Source organism: Panulirus ornatus, chromosome 52 (genome assembly GCF_036320965.1).
Source record: "Panulirus ornatus isolate Po-2019 chromosome 52, ASM3632096v1, whole genome shotgun sequence".
Taxonomy (NCBI): Eukaryota; Metazoa; Arthropoda; class Malacostraca; order Decapoda; family Palinuridae; genus Panulirus; species Panulirus ornatus.
This window is the reverse complement of record NC_092275.1, coordinates 10,880,124-10,897,413: the sequence shown is the minus strand read 5'-3', so window position 1 is coordinate 10,897,413 and position 17,290 is coordinate 10,880,124. Positions and strand designations below refer to the sequence as shown.

The 17,290-nt window shown below is 40.1% G+C and overlaps 2 protein-coding genes across 7 annotated transcripts in view; one reads left to right on the top strand and one right to left on the bottom strand.

Moving 5' to 3' along the window:
• Positions 1 to 2,389, bottom strand: part of alpha-Spec (alpha spectrin) — a 176,977-nt gene extending 174,588 nt beyond the window's left edge. For 4 of the 6 annotated variants that reach the window (XM_071692154.1, XM_071692158.1, XM_071692157.1 and 1 more), the window contains exon 1: positions 2,301 to 2,389. The gene's annotated coding sequence lies outside the window, so the exon portion shown is untranslated. Of the gene's footprint in view, positions 1 to 1,403; positions 1,464 to 1,818; positions 2,008 to 2,300 lie in introns of those variants that run through there. The other 2 variants (XM_071692156.1, XM_071692155.1) reach the window with 2 other exon arrangements.
• A 1,972-nt stretch (positions 2,390 to 4,361) lies between these two features.
• Positions 4,362 to 17,290, top strand: part of Lnk (SH2B adapter-like protein Lnk) — a 224,133-nt gene continuing 211,204 nt past the window's right edge. The window contains exon 1 of the mRNA XM_071692150.1: positions 4,362 to 5,116. Coding sequence (XP_071548251.1) covers positions 4,487 to 5,116 — 630 coding nt within the window. The 5' untranslated portion in view covers positions 4,362 to 4,486. The remainder of the gene's footprint in view (positions 5,117 to 17,290) is intronic.

The window sequence follows — 17,290 nt, the reverse complement described above, 5'->3', positions numbered from 1 at the left end:
CAAGTAGATACATATGAGATTTCTAGGCGAACTGAGCAATCAGACTGGATGATCGGGCGGCTGCTTCCTGCAACACCTTATGAGTGCCTTGCCTCATTTAGATCATGATCTTAAGAGTTAAGAATCCATAATATGGACCTTGAATACTCATGAGGCCTTACCAACTCCATGCCCAGATATCTGCAGATAGTAATCACAATTAAAAGGAGAGATGACAAAGTACTAAAACATATGTAAGACAGCCTCTGAAAATGTATGGGGAAGCAAACAAGGTTTTTTGAGGACACTTTACATGGAGACAATGTACTGAAGCAGAAAGCTCCTCCCCATCCATCACTGCCTTCAGCATATACATGGAGATAGCACAGTAAGGCTTAAGGATCCTCTCCTTTGCAATTCCCTCCAGCACATAAGCTAGATGGAGACAATTTCATAAAGAAGGCTCCTCCCACCCTTATTTATGGCATCTGGATGGAGACAATAGTAAATCAAAGGGCTCCTCCCCATCTTACTCTCCCTCACACTGAAGAGTGGATAATTATACAGAGGGCTTATTCTCAACTACCACTCCCTACAGCATTTACCTTTATATGGGGTAGTGTAGCAGAAGGCTACCTCCTATCACTACTTTCAGCACAGATATGGTACTGAAGGGCAGTAGAGTGGAAAGCTCCTTCCCACCCCTTTTGACATACAGTTGGAGAGAGGATAAGGTAGAAGGCTCCTCCCTACCTGCCACTCCCACATAAGGTAGAAGACTCCTCCCCACCTGCAACTCCCAGACAGATAAAGATAGTAAAGGAAAGGGCTCCTTCCCACACACTTCTCCCTTGAGAATACTGATGGAAAGAGGATAGTACAGTAGAAGGCTCCTCCCCTGCCAACCACACCCTTGAGCATACAAATGCAGGCTGGACAGTAGGGGAGAAGGCTCCTCCCTGACACATCAGAGATATTTGTAGATGGCTCCTTCCCATCCACTATCTCTTCTGGCACACAGATGAAGACAAATTAATGAAAAAAAAGGCTCACAACTAACCATCATTCTCTTAACCATAACAGATTAATACAGGAAAGTAAACCACCACTCCCTCTAGAATATAAATGGATAAAGGAGAATGAAAAAGGCTCCTCCCCACCCATCATTTCCTCCACCTTTGAGACAGAAAGTATAGCAAGAAAACCAGAAGGCTCCTCTCTACCCATTACCTAAATAATTTAAGCTTATAGAATGAGACAAGTAACTCATCCCTAATTTCAGATAAGCTAATAACTGAGACTCGAAAGCTTTCAACATATTGATGGAGAAAGGGTATTAACGTAAAAACCTCTCCCTACCCACCAGTCTCTCAATCATAGAGATGGAGACAGGACAGTGCAGTATAAAAGTTACGCTAACTCACCAAACCGTGTCACCGGTTATTTTGGATGGTGCCACGCCCTACCTTGTCTCGATCCGGCACGGAAGGAACCACCAGTGGCATGGGAAGACAGGGCGAAAGAAAACCACTATAAATGGAATTTATTTCACCTACCTACAACTGACGTATTCTTAAAACCTCTTCCGTTATAATTCATAATACCATGTCGACTTGCTTAACTTGATATATCTTATCTCTATAAATGCCAAACTGCAAATTATATTCAAAGGTAAAATTACGACTTGACAACATATCATCCCACACCAATTACATAAATTTCGTTTACAATATAAAATATCTGAAATCTTATTACTAAAACAACTTATCAATATTGTCTTCAAAAAATACAAGTTAAAATTAGGTAAAATCACACAATGACATCCTTGACCAAACCTACCTTTCTCTTTTGACAGCCATCAACATCTGCAATTCTCTGCATTACCATATACAGGGTATATCAATACACTCACAGAAAATCAAGCAAACTATATGGGAATCATAACGGTACTAACTCCAATTAAACAAGTCCTTTTGTGATACTTATCACTAATTGAGTCGGTAAGAACCCAGGATGAGGTCATCAATTGAACCAACATATTAGTCAACCGTGATAAGCCCTTAAACTTAAAATATCCAAATACTAGATAATCTACTTCAAAACTCAAAATGTTACTTCAAGCGAGCATGTCTTTAAATCAAACCGAACTACATGGAAAAATTAGAGGGTGGGTCTAGGACCGCTCTCTCTCTCTTCCCAAAGTGTCACCCATTCACCTGAGCCGACACTTCATTCAACATGCTGCATATTTCCTTCGCTAAAAATTGCTGTTGTACTGTCTTAAGTACTTATAATGTTACAACTGCAACCGTCTTACTCACATTCGACCTTTATTTCTACAGGTTTGAGGACCCTGACGGTGATAACCCTCTTGCTCGATTGTCTGACGTCAGCCAACTATGGATGGATCATGGATGTTCCTCGAAGGGGAAAAACCCTTAAGATTTTAGTTTCTACCGTTACTTTTTTCATAATAATAAGTAGATATAACTTCCATTTTTGTTGAAAGTATTCTATCTGACTATTTGTATATAGTTTCATTAAATTTTTGCCATCTATAACGCAGGATAAGAAAATTATATCTTAAATAATAAGACATAAGTGGGGAGGTGACTCAATAACCCGAAGAGCTTCTAAGTTTTCTCTTATCGTGTGTGGGTAACATAAATAATTTTACTCTTTAAAACATTTCCTCATATACTGATGATTTTCTTATCATTCAACGTAATTACAAGAAAGGAGCGGCTTTGATTAAAAGCTAATTTTTCCGCTGTATTTTGTAAACTGTACTCAGATAAACCAAGTGAAAGACGTATCGGCTATGCATTTATTTTTTTTTATAGCTTCATTCGACATTAATGCAGCGGAATATATATATATATATATATATATATATATATATATATATATATATATATATATATATATATATATATATATTATCCCTGGGGATAGGGGAGAAAGAATATTTCCCATGTATTCCCTGCATGTTGTAGAAGGCGACTAAAAGGGGAGGGAGCGGGTGGCTGGAAATCTTCCCCTCTCGTTTTTTTTTTTTATTTTCCAAAAGAAGGAACAGAGAAGGGGGCCAGGTGAGGATATTCCCTCAAAGGCCCAGTCCTCTGTTCCTAACGCTACCTTGCTAATGCAGGAAATGGCGAATAGTATGAAAGAAAGAAAAGATATATATATATATATATATATATATATATATATATATATATATATATATATATATATATATATATATATATATATATATATATATATATATATATATATATATATATATATAACGATAAAATTCTCTAGATGTCCTAACAGGTAATACCAAAATTTAGTGTAATAATATTCGTAAATACACTGTTGTGGTATATGTCGGTAACATAACTCAATTTTCAGGACAAAAACATGGTGATTTATTACTATGACGAATTACTGGGAAATGCTGCCACTGTCCTGTTGCCTGAATAAGATAGTTAAATGAATTAAATTCTTCTGGTACTGGCTGAAGAACTCGATTTCATAGGATGTATTTACATATTTGTTTGGTACGGAACGATTACCATTCGCTGGCCTATCTCTCGAAAGATGGTAGAAGAGTGATCATGTCGAATATTTACTTAATATATATAGGGGAGAAAGAATACTTCCCACGTATTCCCTGCGTGTCGTAGAAGGCGACTAAAAGGGGAGGAGCGGGGGGCTGGAAATCCTCCCCTCTCATTTTTTTTTTTTTTTAATTTTCCAAAAGAAGGAACAGAGAATTGGGCCAGGTGTGGGTATTCCCTCAAAGGCCCAGGCCTCTGTTCTTAATGCTACCTCGCTAATGCGGGAAATGGCGAATAGTTTGAAAAGAAAATATATATATATATATATATATATATATATATATATATATATATATATATATATATATATATATATATATATATATATATACTTTGTTACGTTAGTATTCTGTGTTTATCAGTTACCTGTATATCAATAAAAATTTACATACATGTGACATTTTCCAGAAAGAATTCATGAATTACCTACCCCAGCAAAATTTTAACGTGGAAATATGAATTAAATGCAAATGATAATCTAATGATTACTATTAACCGTAGAAGGGCACTGATTGAAAGTAAGATGCAAGAATAATGAAGACTAATTTTGCTTTTCCCGCTACAAGTGAATGTTGCTGAGGACTTAGTCAAAGGTAGGTTTTTCTTTGCCTTAATCTATAATTGTCCATTAAATAGTATACTTTTCATTTTAAATATTTCAAATAAATAATCAGGATAAATGCAAAATGATCAAGTCCAACTATTATTCTTGAATTATGAATTATTAGCATGTTATTTATACAAGATCTCGTTTGGTGTTTTGGCATGTAAACAACTCTGATCATCGCACTAAGATGGAGACTTAAGTCAGTACACTTACAGGATGGTATCAGATCTACGGCCTAAAGATCTTATACCCAGCTGACGCTACAAAAAGGCAATGACAAAGTCACACCATGGCTGCTGCTGTAGACTCGGAAGCCGAGAACCGGAGAAATGACTGGGAGGAGTTCTGTGACAAGCAGGCTAGAATAGCTGCTGCAGATTTTGTTAAGGCTTGGAGAGTTTTCGTGGCACTGCAAGCCCAATTCAGGGATTTAGAACACAAAGAGTTGTCGCAGAAGTTTGCGGAGCTTTTCCCAGCTCACTTAGAACAGGCACTACTGAATCCTCCAAATGGTGTGAAGGTCCGAAATGGCATTGGCAGTGTGGCTAACACCAGATCTGCCTCGGCTGACGATATACTTGAGGCGGCTGCTAGTGATGAGGGCGGTGAATCTCCGTCTCCTAAAGTGTCCCACAAGCCCTTCTTTAGGAGGCTGTCTTTTAAGGGGCTTAAAAAGGGAAAAATATTTTTAAAACAACATTCAGATGAAGTAGAACTCTCTCCCCACCATGATAAGCAGTCGAAGAATGAAAGGCACAAGGCTCGGACAGTGAAGGTCGCAGTGGAATGCATACGGGAAGGAACTGTGCATCTTTTGGCTGGAGATACTCAGGAGGGTCGGCCACACTGGCTTAAGTGTCGCATGGCATTGGTTAAAGTAGCAGCAGGACATATGCTTGAATTTTATGCACCTCCAAAGGTGTGTTGAGTCTGTACTGTTACAACAGGTTATCACAATAAGAATGAACTTTTCAGTCGAAAACTGATTGTCACTGATTTTTTTATATCCTTAAGTTAAGATATGAGAATTACATCATTTTTAGATATCTTTTGTTTGAAAAATGGAAGAAATTGTTGCAATAAAATTACTGGTAAAACTGCAACTAGCTTAGGTTTTCAGTGATTGGTATAATTGCTGCTAGCTTAGGTTTTCATTACTATTAGCTTTGAAGAGTGACTTTGTCCTGAAGTAACAGTATAGAGAAAATATAAAAACATTTTTGGAGCATGATTTGGAGTGTCATTTTGAATTATATTTGTAAAGGCATTAGTAGTGTATCTGGGAAAATATGGAGATAAAGTAGGTAATATGCTTGTTGAAATCGACCAACTCTATTAAAACCACATCTAATTTCCTTAATAGTGAAGAGTTGTCTAATTTTGAATATTTTATTAAATATGCTATTGACTTCCCGGATTGAACTTTGCAAAACTGGTACCAGATGACAACAAACATGACACAGTGACCATGCAATAGCCAAGCACAAAATATGATTTGGTATATTCAAGCCATAAGTTATGTTACTTGATGAAATATTTGTATGCTTTGTTGATATTCTACTTTACAGTAACCCCAGAATTTTACATATATTTATTATAACCCTCAGAACTATCACCTCATTTTATATTCTTTATTTCTTAATATAATTCAAGCATATCTAATGCTTGAAGTCATGCTCTGCAGCAGATATTATTTTCTCTAAACACTATGATAGCATTGCAGAGCAAAGTTGCTTAATATTTGTAGCTAATATATTTGTGGACTTAACTGACAATTTCCATATCTGATCACTTCTGATGCTTTGATTTTTTGCTTTATAGTATATATGTGATGATATATTGTAATAATTTGTCTGCCTTCATTATTGCAAAGCTGATGTCATATGCAATAATTAAAGATTTGAAGTATTTTTGTGATCAATTTTCATGGCTTTTTAATTTTTTGATTTGTTTAACTGCGTGTATGTTAGCAGGAATGGGTGTTTTAATTGCTCTCATTTATGAATAGTGGTAGATCACTGTTGAAGCCTTGCACAATATGGGTTTGTTGAATTGGTAAGAGGATATAATTTCTGACCACTTTTGTCATGAGCTAAGGTGTGTGTGTCCCAGCCTCTGAGACCTAGACTGGTGTGACCAGACTGCTTGAGGTTACACTGGGTGAAAATTCACCTTTTGCAAAGCTGTATTATTGTTCAATTGATGAAAGAGAGTAAAGTCGCTTCAAAGGAGTCCATCCTGTCCCTGCTGCTGAGTGTTGTGCAGCCTTGAAACTGCATGAGCCCCTGGATAAGCAGTCCTGGGGTTATATCCCTAGGACCCCTCCATGAAAGGTGTCCTGGAGAATGATAATACCACACACAGATTAATGGAGTGAATTTTAGTCTTATTTGGTGTCTATATCCTGATTAGCACCATTGCTTATCCAGGGTTGACTTCAAAGCACTGACTGTAGCACCATTATTGACCTAACATGGGGAAAGAGTTTTATCCCTCTCACATGTAACTATGGTGGCTTGTCTTGGTGTCTTTTTCATACAGTTTAAGACAGTGACCTCTGAGTGATTGTGTGATGCTTGGCTTGAAAATTGAATCCTTATTCACATTCTCCAACCTCTTAGGGTTTGAAAAGCTTTGATCAGTTCACCTTTCTCTCTTGTCTTTGAAAGTGGCAATAGCTTCAGATGGCAGAGCCTGTCAAAGTAGAAAGTCTACCTAATGCTAGGAACTTAACTTTTTAGCCACTGCCTATGCTTGAAGAACTGCACATCTTTAGTATGATATAGGTTCCAAGCCTGGGCACAATACTCCATGTTTGGTTTGAAAAAAGTTTCATATAGGATCATGATTTACATTTTACATATGTAAAAGATGTACTGATCTCTCTTAAGACATTCATAGCCTTGGATGCAGCTTTTGCACATTGTAGGCTTGGTTTTAGATCACCCCTAATCTGCATACCCAAATCTTTCTCTTCTCTTAATTCCATCAATATATGCAGTGAATCATCTTTATGGGCCATTGTAGGTTTGTGACTCTCATTACCATGCATCCTTTTGCATTTTCCAAAATTGTATCCTAGCAGTCACTCATTGGACAATTTCTGTGGGATTTTCAAATAATTTTAGATAGGAGAAATTAGGACTCTTCCCTGACTCCTCTTGACTCTTATGAATAGCCTGGTTTCAAAAGTAAGCATCTTCATTAAGATGCTTTCTGGGGGTCATAAATACATGACGATTAGAAGAGGACAAGTGACACAGGGCCTTGGGATACCACAAATAACTGTGGCTCACTCAGGGAGCTATCTCCCAGACGAACATTCATTTTGGGTCAGGGAGGAAGGCTGTAGTCCATTTGGGTATTCTACCTTTAATCCCATTAGCCTTTAGGTTTTGCAATCATTGGTGAGGCATTTTGAGAGTGCAGAAAAATAACCAACATCATATCCTTCATCTAAAGCTTGTTTCCATATCTGCTTGTCTAGCTAATGTCTGATGCCTGTTCCCTCCTGAAATAACCTCAAAGGGGTGGGAAGGGCAGTATATTCTCTATAACTAGCGAACTTCAAAAAGCTATGTTGGTGATTATCATCAATGCGTAAAGTTCCAAGTGATCTAGAACTGCATCTCTAAGTATTCCTAATAAGTTCTTACAATTAGCACTGGTGAAGATAATGATAAAACCTGGATCTATAGCACATGTTTGCCTTTTGCTTCCCATAGTATGTTTAAGGAAACTAGTCATGCAAGGGTCGAGCATATGATACCTCCTCCTTTCTTTGTACACCAAAACTGGAATTCTGTTCTGCCTTTATTTTTTCCTATGACATTTCCACCTTTAAAAGTTGGGTCTACTGATATTTCAGGACTTTAAATTAATATTGCTGTACCCTTCCACTCATACCTATCTTACTTTTCATCCAGTGTGGCCATGATTGGGGTTTACTTTTGCCCATACCATGCTGGCCACTGTAAAGAAAAAAACCATGTAAATAGTGATATGCAAGGAGTTGCTCTTTACCCAGCTTCATTCAGAATAGACAACCTGATATTTGGGTGCTTAAACTTTCCCACATTATCCAATGTGAATAGTAACTAACCATACATTTTTTCATTAAACTGAACAGTTTTTATCATGACACACTAATCTTATTGTAGAACAGTGGTGCTCAACCTTTTCTCTGATGACCCATTTCAACTTCTCCAAAGTTATTGTGACTCCACCCTAAAATAAAACATTTCATTCAAGATAATGTGTTTGCTGAAACCAGTCAGCATGAGTAACTAAGGGAATTAGGATTACTGAATATAGAAAACAGATCAATACAACTGAAGAGAGCAGTGCATCTTGAGGTTAGCTAAATATACATGTTTATCATCATATTGTTATTATACCTGATCACTGTTTCCCATGTTAGCAACATAGCTCCAGGAAACAGATGCAACTGGTCATGAGAAGAAAGATCATGAGAGGTAAGTGTTTCAGGAGCAGCTGAGTGAGTGTGTTAGCAGCTTTAATGCTCGAGACTGGTTTATAGTGATCGGTGATTTGAATGCACAGGTGAATAATGTAGCAGTTGAGGGTATATGTGGTGTTCAGTGTTATAAATGTGAATGGTGAAGAGCTTGTAGATTTGTGTGCTGAAAAAGGACTGGTGATTGGGAATACCTAGGTTAAGAGATATACATAAGTGTACATATGTAAATAGGAGAGATGGCCACAGAATATTATTGGATTACGTGTTGATTGATAGGTGTGTGAAAGAGAGACTTTTGGATGTTAATGTGCTGAGAGGGGCAACTGGAAGGATGTCTGATCATTATCTTTTGGAGGTGAAGGTGAAGATTTCTAGAGTTTTCAGAAAAGATGAGAAAATATTAGGGTGAAGAGAGTGGTTAGAGTAAGTGAGCTTGGAAAGGAGACTTGTGTGAAGAAGTAACAGGAGAGATTGAGTGCAGAATGGAAAAAGGTGAGAACAAAGGAGGTAAGGGGAGTGAGGGAGGAATGGGATGTATTTAGGGAAGCAGTGATGGCTTGCGCAAAAGATGCTTGAGGCATGAGAAGCATGGGAGGTGGGCAGATTAGAAAGGGTAGTGAGTGGTGGGGTGAAGTAAGATTATTAGTGAAAGAGAAGAGAGAGGCATTTGGGCAATTTTTGCAGGGAAATAATGCAAATGACGGGGAGATGTATGAAAGAAAGAGGCAGGAGGTCAAGAGAAAAGTGCAACAGGTAAAAAAGAGGGCAAATGAGAGTTTGGGTGAGAGAGTATCATTAAATTTTAGGGAGAATAAAAAGATGTTTAGGAAGGAGGTAAATAAAGTGTGTAAGACAATGGAACAAATGGACACATCAGTGAAGGGGGCTAATGAGGAGGTGATAGCAAGTAGTGGTGATGTGAGGAGGAGATGGAGTGAGTATTTTGAAGGCTTGTTGAATGTGTTTGATGATAGTGTGGCAGATGTAGGGTGTTTTGGTCAAGGTGGTGCGCAAAGTGTGAGGGTTAGGGAGAATGATTTGGTAAACAGAGAAGAGGTAGTAAAAGCTTTGCGGAAGATGAAATTTGGCAAGGCAGGGGGTTTGGATGGTATTGCAGTGGAATTTATTAAAATGGTGTGACTGTATTGTTAACTGGTTGTTAGGTTATGTAATGTATGTATGACTCATGGTGAGTTGCCTGAGGATTGGCGGAATGCTTGCATAGTACCATTGTACAAAGGCAAAGGGAATAAAAGTTAGTGCTCAAATTACAGAGGTATAAGTTTGTTGAGTATTCCTAGGAAATTATATGGGAGGGTATTGATTGAGAGGGTGAAGGCATGTACAGAGCATCAGATTAGGGAAGAGCAGTGTGGTTTGTGAAGTAGTAGAGGATGTGTGGATCAGGTGTTTGCTTTGAAGAATGTATGGGAGAAATACTTAGAAAAGCAAATGGATTTGTATGTAGCATTTATGAATCTGGAGAAGGCATATGATAGAGTTGATACAGATGCTCTGTGGAAGGTATTAAAAATATATGGTGTGGGATGCAAGTTGTTAGAAGCAATGAAAAGTTTTTATCAAGGATGTAAGGCATGTGTATGTGTAGGAAGAGAGGAAAGTGATTGGTTCTCAGTGAATGTTGGTTTGCGGCAAGGGTGTATGATGTCTCCATGGTTGTTTAATTTGTTTATGGATGGTGAATGTTGGTTTGCGGCAAGGGTGTATGATGTCTCCATGGTTGTTTAATTTGTTTATGGATAGGGTTGTTTGGGGGGTGAATGTAAGAGTTTCGGAAAGAGGGGCAAGTATGCGGTCTGTTGTGGATGAGAGAGCTTGGGAAGTGAGTCAGTTGTTGTTCACTGATGATACAGCGCTGGTGGCTGATTCAGATGAGAAACTGCAGAAACTGGTGTCTGAGTTTTGTAAAGTGTGTGAAAGGAGAAAGCTGAGAGTAAATGTGAATAAGAGCAAGGTTATTAGGTACAGAAGGGTTGAATGACAAGTCAGTTGGGAGGTAAGTTTGAATGGAGAAAAACTGGAGGAAGTGAAGCGTTTTAGATATCTGGTAGTGGAGTTGGCAGCGAATGGAACCATGGAAGCAGAAATGAATCATAGGGTGGGTGAGGGGGCAAAAGTTCTAGGAGCGTTGAAAAATGTGTGAAAGTTGAGGACGTTATCTTGGAAAGCAAAAATGGGTATGTTTGAAGGAATAGTGGTTCCAACAATGTTATATAGTTGTGAGGCGTGGGCTATAGATAGAGTTGTGCGGAGGAGGGTGGATGTGCTGAAAATTAGATGTTTGAGGACAATATGTGGTGTGAGGTGGTTTGATTAAGTAATGAAAGGGTAAGAGAGATGTGTGGTGGTAAAAAGAGTGTGATTGAGAGAGAATAAGTGAGGAAAGATTGACCAAGAGGATATATGTGTTAGAGGTGGAGGAAACAAGGAGAAGTGGGAGACCAAATTGGAGGTGGAAAGATGTAGTAAAAAAGATTTTGAGTGATCGGGGCCTGAACATGCAGGAGGGTGAAAGGAGTGCAAGGAATAGAGTGACTTGGATCGATGTGGTATACCGGGGTCGACGTGCTGTCAATGGATTGAATCAGGGCATGTGAAGCTTCTGGGGTAAACCATGGAAAGTTTTGTGGGGCCTGGATGTGGAAAGGGAGCTGTGGTTCCGGTGCATTATACATGACAGCTAGAGACTGAGTGTGAACAAATGTAGTCTTTGTGTCTTTTCCTAGCGCTACCTCGCGCACATTTTGGGGGAGGGTTGTCATTTCATGTGTGGCTGGGTGGTGATGGGAATGAATAAGGTCATACAGTATAAATTTTGTACTGTGTATATATTTACCCAATAATTATTCTCCCTAACCCCCCTCTCTTTGCACACCACCTCAACCAAAACAACCTATATCTGCCACTCTGTCATCTAACATATTTCCACTCTATCATCTAACACATTTAACAAACCTTCAAAATTCTCACCCCATCTTTTCACATTACCACTATTTGTAATTACCTCCCCATTAGCCCCCTTCACCAATGTTCCCATTTGTTCTCTTGTCTTACTCACTTTATTTACCTCCTTCCTAAACATCTTTTTGTTCTCCTTAGAATTCAATGATACTCTCTCACCCCAACTCTCATTTGCCCTCTTTTTCACCTCTTGCACCTTTCTCTTGACCTCTTGCCTCTTTCTTTTATACATATCCCAGTCATTTGCATTAGTTCCCTGCAAAAATCGTCCAAATACCTCTCTCTCCTCTTTCACTAATCTTACTTCTTCATCCTGCCATTTTAATCTGCCCCACCTCCCATGCTTCTCGTGCCACAAGCATCTTTTGCACATGCCATCACTGCTTCCCTAAATACATCCCATTCCTCCCCCACTCCCCTAACGTCCTTTACTCTCACCTTTTTCCATTCTGCACTCTCATGGTACTTCTTCACACAAGTCTCCTTCCCAAGCTCACTTACTCCCACCACTCTCTTCACCCAAACATTCTCTCTTTTTTTCTGAAAACCTCGACAAATCTTCAAATTTGCCTCCACAAGATAATGATCAGACATACCTCCAGTTGCACCTCTCAGCACATAAACATCCAAAAGTCTCTCTTTCATGCACCTATTAATTAACTTTCTTCTTTCTTTTAAACTATTCGCCATTTCCCGCATTAGCGAGGTAGCGTTAAGAACAGAGGACTGGGCCTTTTTTGGAATATCCTCACCTGGCCCCCTCTGTTCCTTCTTTTTTTTTTTTTATAACACTGAATACCCCATGTACACCAATTATTCCCTCAACTGCTACATTACTCACCTTTGCATTCAAATCACCCATCACTATAACCTGGTCTCATGCATCAAAAGTACTAACACACCCACTTGGCTGCTCCCAAAACACTTGCCTCACATGGTCTTTCTTATGCCCAGGTACATAGGCACCAATAATCACCTATCTCTCTCCATCCACTTTCAGTTTTACCCATATCAATCTAGAGTTTACTTTCTTACACTCCATCACATACTCGCATCACTCATGTTTCAGGAGTAGTGCTACTCCTTCCCTTGCTCTTGTCTTCTCACCAACCCCTGGCTTTACCCCCAAAACATTCTTAAACCACTCTTCCTCTTTACCCTTGAGCTTTGTTTCACTCATAGCCAAAACTTCCAGTTTCCTTCCCTCAAGCATACTACCAATTTCTCCTTTTTTCTCATCTTGGTTACATCCACACTTATTTAGACACCCTAATCTGAGCCTTCGAGGAGGATGAACACTCCCCGCATGACTCCTTGTTCTGTTTCCCCCTTTTAGAAAGTTAGAATATATTTTTTTTTTTTTTTTTTATACTTTGTTGCTGTCTCCCGCGTTTGCGAGGTAGCGCAAGGAAACAGACGAAAGAAATGGCCCAACCCCCCCCCATACACATGTATATACATACGTCCACACACGCAAATATACATACCTACACAGCTTTCCATGGTTTACCCCAGACGCTTCACATGCCCTGATTCAATCCACTGACAGCACGTCAACCCCGGTATACCACATCGCTCCAATTCACTCTATTCCTTGCCCTCCTTTCACCCTCCTGCATGTTCAGGCCCCGATCACACAAAATCTTTTTCACTCCATCTTTCCACCTCCAATTTGGTCTCCCTCTTCTCCTTGTTCCCTCCACCTCCGACACATATATCCTCTTGGTCAATCTTTCCTCACTCATCCTCTCCATGTGCCCAAACCACTTCAAAACACCCTCTTCTGCTCTCTCAACCACGCTCTTTTTATTTCCACACATCTCTCTTACCCTTACGTTACTCACTCGATCAAACCACCTCACACCACACATTGTCCTCAAACATCTCATTTCCAGCACATCCATCCTCCTGCGCACCACTCTATCCATAGCCCACGCCTCGCAACCATACAACATTGTTGGAACCACTATTCCTTCAAACATACCCATTTTTGCTTTCCGAGATAATGTTCTCGACTTCCACACATTCTTCAAGGCTCCCAGGATTTTCACCCCCTCCCCCATCCTATGATCCACTTCCGCTTCCATGGTTCCATCCACTCCCAGATATCTAAAACACTTCACTTCCTCCAGTTTTTCTCCATTCAAACTCACCTCCCAATTGACTTGACCCTCAACCCTACTGTACCTAATAACCTTGCTCTTATTCACATTTACTCTTAACTTTCTTCTTCCACACACTTTTCCAAACTCAGTCACCAGCTTCTGCAGTTTCTCACATGAATCAGCCACCAGCGCTGTATCATCAGCGAACAACAACTGACTCACTTCCCAAGCTCTCTCATCCCCAACAGACTTCATACTTGCCCCTCTTTCCAAAACTCTTGCATTCACCTCCCTAACAACCCCATCCATAAACAAATTAAACAACCATGGAGACATCACACACCCCTGCCGCAAACCTACATTCACTGAGAACCAATCACTTTCCTCTCTTCCTACATGTACACATGCCTTACATCCTCGATAAAAACTTTTCACTGCTTCTAACAACTTGCCTCCCACACCATATATTCTTAATACCTTCCACAGAGCATCTCTATCAACTCTATCGTATGCCTTCTCCAGATCCATAAATGCTACATACAAATCCATTTGCTTTTCTAAGTATTTCTCACATACATTCTTCAAAGCAAACACCTGATCCACACATCCTCTACCACTTCTGAAACCACACTGCTCTTCCCCAATCTGATAGAATCTGTAGAATATATATATATAGTTATTTATTTTGCATTGTCGCTGTATCCCGCATTAGCGAGGTAGTGTAAGGAAACAGACAAAAGAATGGCCCAACCCACCCACATGCACATGTATGTACATACACGTCCACACACGCAAGTATACATACCTATACATCTCAATGTATACATATATATACACACAGACATATACATATATACACATGTACATAATTCATACTGTCTGATTATTCATTCCCATCGGTACCCCGCCACACTTGAAATAACAACCCCCTACCCCCTCCTGTGCGCAAGGTAGCGCTAGGAAAAGACAACAAAGGCCACATTCGTTCACACTCAGTCTCTTTAGCTGTCATGTAATAATGCACCGAAACCACAGCTCCCTTTCCACATCCAGGCCCCACAGAACTTTCCATGGTTTACCCCAGACGCTTCACATGCCCTGGTTCAATCCACTGACAGCACGTCGACCCGGTATACTACATCGTTCCAATTCACTCTATTCCTTGCATGCCTTTCACCCTCCTGCATGTTCAGGCCTCGATCACTCAAAATCTTTTTCACTCCATTTTTCCACTTCCAATTTGGTCTCCCACTTCACCTCGTTCCCTCCACCTCTGACACATATATCCTCTAGGTCAATCTTTCTTCACTCATTCTCTCCATTTCAAAACACCCGCTTCTGCTCTCTCAGCCACACTCTTTTTATTGCTACACATCTCTCTTACCCTATTATTACTTACTCGATTTCAAAACACCCGCTTCTGCTCTCTCAACCACACACTTTTTATTACAACACATCTCTCTTACCCTTACGTTACTTACTCGATCAAACCACCTCACACCACATATTGTCCTCAAACATCTCATTTCCAGCACATCCACCCTCCTGCGCACAACTCTATCCATAGCCCATGCCTCGCAACCATACAAAATTGTTGGAACCACTATTCCTTCAAACATACCCATTTTTGCTTTCTGAGATAATGTTCTCAACTTCCACACATTCTTCAAGGCTCCCAGGATTTTCACCCCCTCCCCCATCCTATGATCCACTTCCGCTTCCATGGTTCCATCCGCTGCCAGATCCACTCCCAGATATCTAAAACACTTTACTTCCTTCAGTTTTTCTCCATTGAAACTTACCTCCCAATTGACTTGACCCTCAACCCTACTGTACCTAATAACCTTGCTCTTATTCACATTTACTCTTAACTTTCTTCTTTCACACACTTTACCAAACTCAGTCACCAGCTTCTGCAGTTTCTCACATGAATCAGCCACCAGTGCTGTATCATCAGCGAACAACAACTGACTCACTTCCCAAGCTCTCTCATCCACAACAGACTTCATACTTGCCCCTCTTTCCAAAACTCTTGCATTCACCTCCCTAACAACCCCATCCATAAACAAATTAAACAACCATGGAGACATCACACACCCCTGCCGCAAACCTACATTCACTGAGAACCAATCACTTTCCTCTCTTCCTACACGTACACATGCCTTACATCCTCGATAAAAAACTTTTCACTGCTTCTAACAACTTGCCTCCCACACCATATATTCTTAATACCTTCCACAGAGCATCTCTATCAACTCTATCGTATGCCTTCTCCAGATCCATAAATGCTACATACAAATCCATTTGCTTTTCTAAGTATTTCTCACATACATTCTTCAAAGCAAACACCTGATCCACACATCCTCTACCACTTCTGAAACCACACTGCTCTTCCCCAATCTGATAGAATCTGTAGAATATATATATAGTTATTTATTTTGCATTGTCGCTGTAATCCCGCATTAGCGAGGTAGTGTAAGGAAACAGACAAAAGAATGGCCCAACCCCCCCCCATACACATGTATATACATACGTCCACACACGCAAGTATACATACCTATACATCTCAATGTATACATATATATACACACAGACATATACATATATACACATGTACATAATTCATACTGTCTGATTATTCATTCCATCCGTATCACCGCCACACTTGAAATAACAACCCCCTACCCCCTCCTGTGCGCAAGGTAGCGCTAGGAAAAGACAACAAAGGCCACATTCGTTCACACTCAGTCTCTTTAGCTGTCATGTAATAATGCACCGAAACCACAGCTCCCTTTCCACATCCAGGCCCCACAGAACTTTCCATGGTTTACCCCAGACGCTTCACATGCCTGATTCAATCCACTGACAGCACGTCAACCCCGGTATACCACATCGCTCCAATTCACTCTATTCCTTGCATGCCTTCACCCTCCTGCATGTTCAGGCCCCGATCACACAAAATCTTTTTCACTCCATCTTTCCACCTCCAATTTGGTCTCCCACTTCACCTCGTTCCCTCCACCTCTGACACATATATCCTCTTGGTCAATCTTTCTTCACTCATTCTCTCCATTTCAAAACACCCGCTTCTGCTCTCTCAGCCACACTCTTTTATTGCTCACACATCTCTCTTACCCTATTATTACTTACTCGATTTCAAAACACCCGCTTCTGCTCTCTCAACCCGCAACCTTTTTGATACAACAGCATCGCATTAACCTTACGTTATTACTCGAATCAGACCACCTCACACCACATATTGTCCTCAAACATCTCATTTCCAGCACATCCATCCTCCTGCGCACCACTCTATCCATAGCCCATGCCTCGCAACCATACAAAATTGTTGGAACCACTATTCCTTCAAACATACCCATTTTTGCTTTCTGAGATAATGTTCTCGACTTCCACACATTCTTCAAGGCTCCAGGATTTTCACCCCCTCCCCCATCCTATGATCCACTTCCGCTTCCATGGTTCCATCCGCTGCCAGATCCACTCCCAGATATCTAAAACACTTTACTTC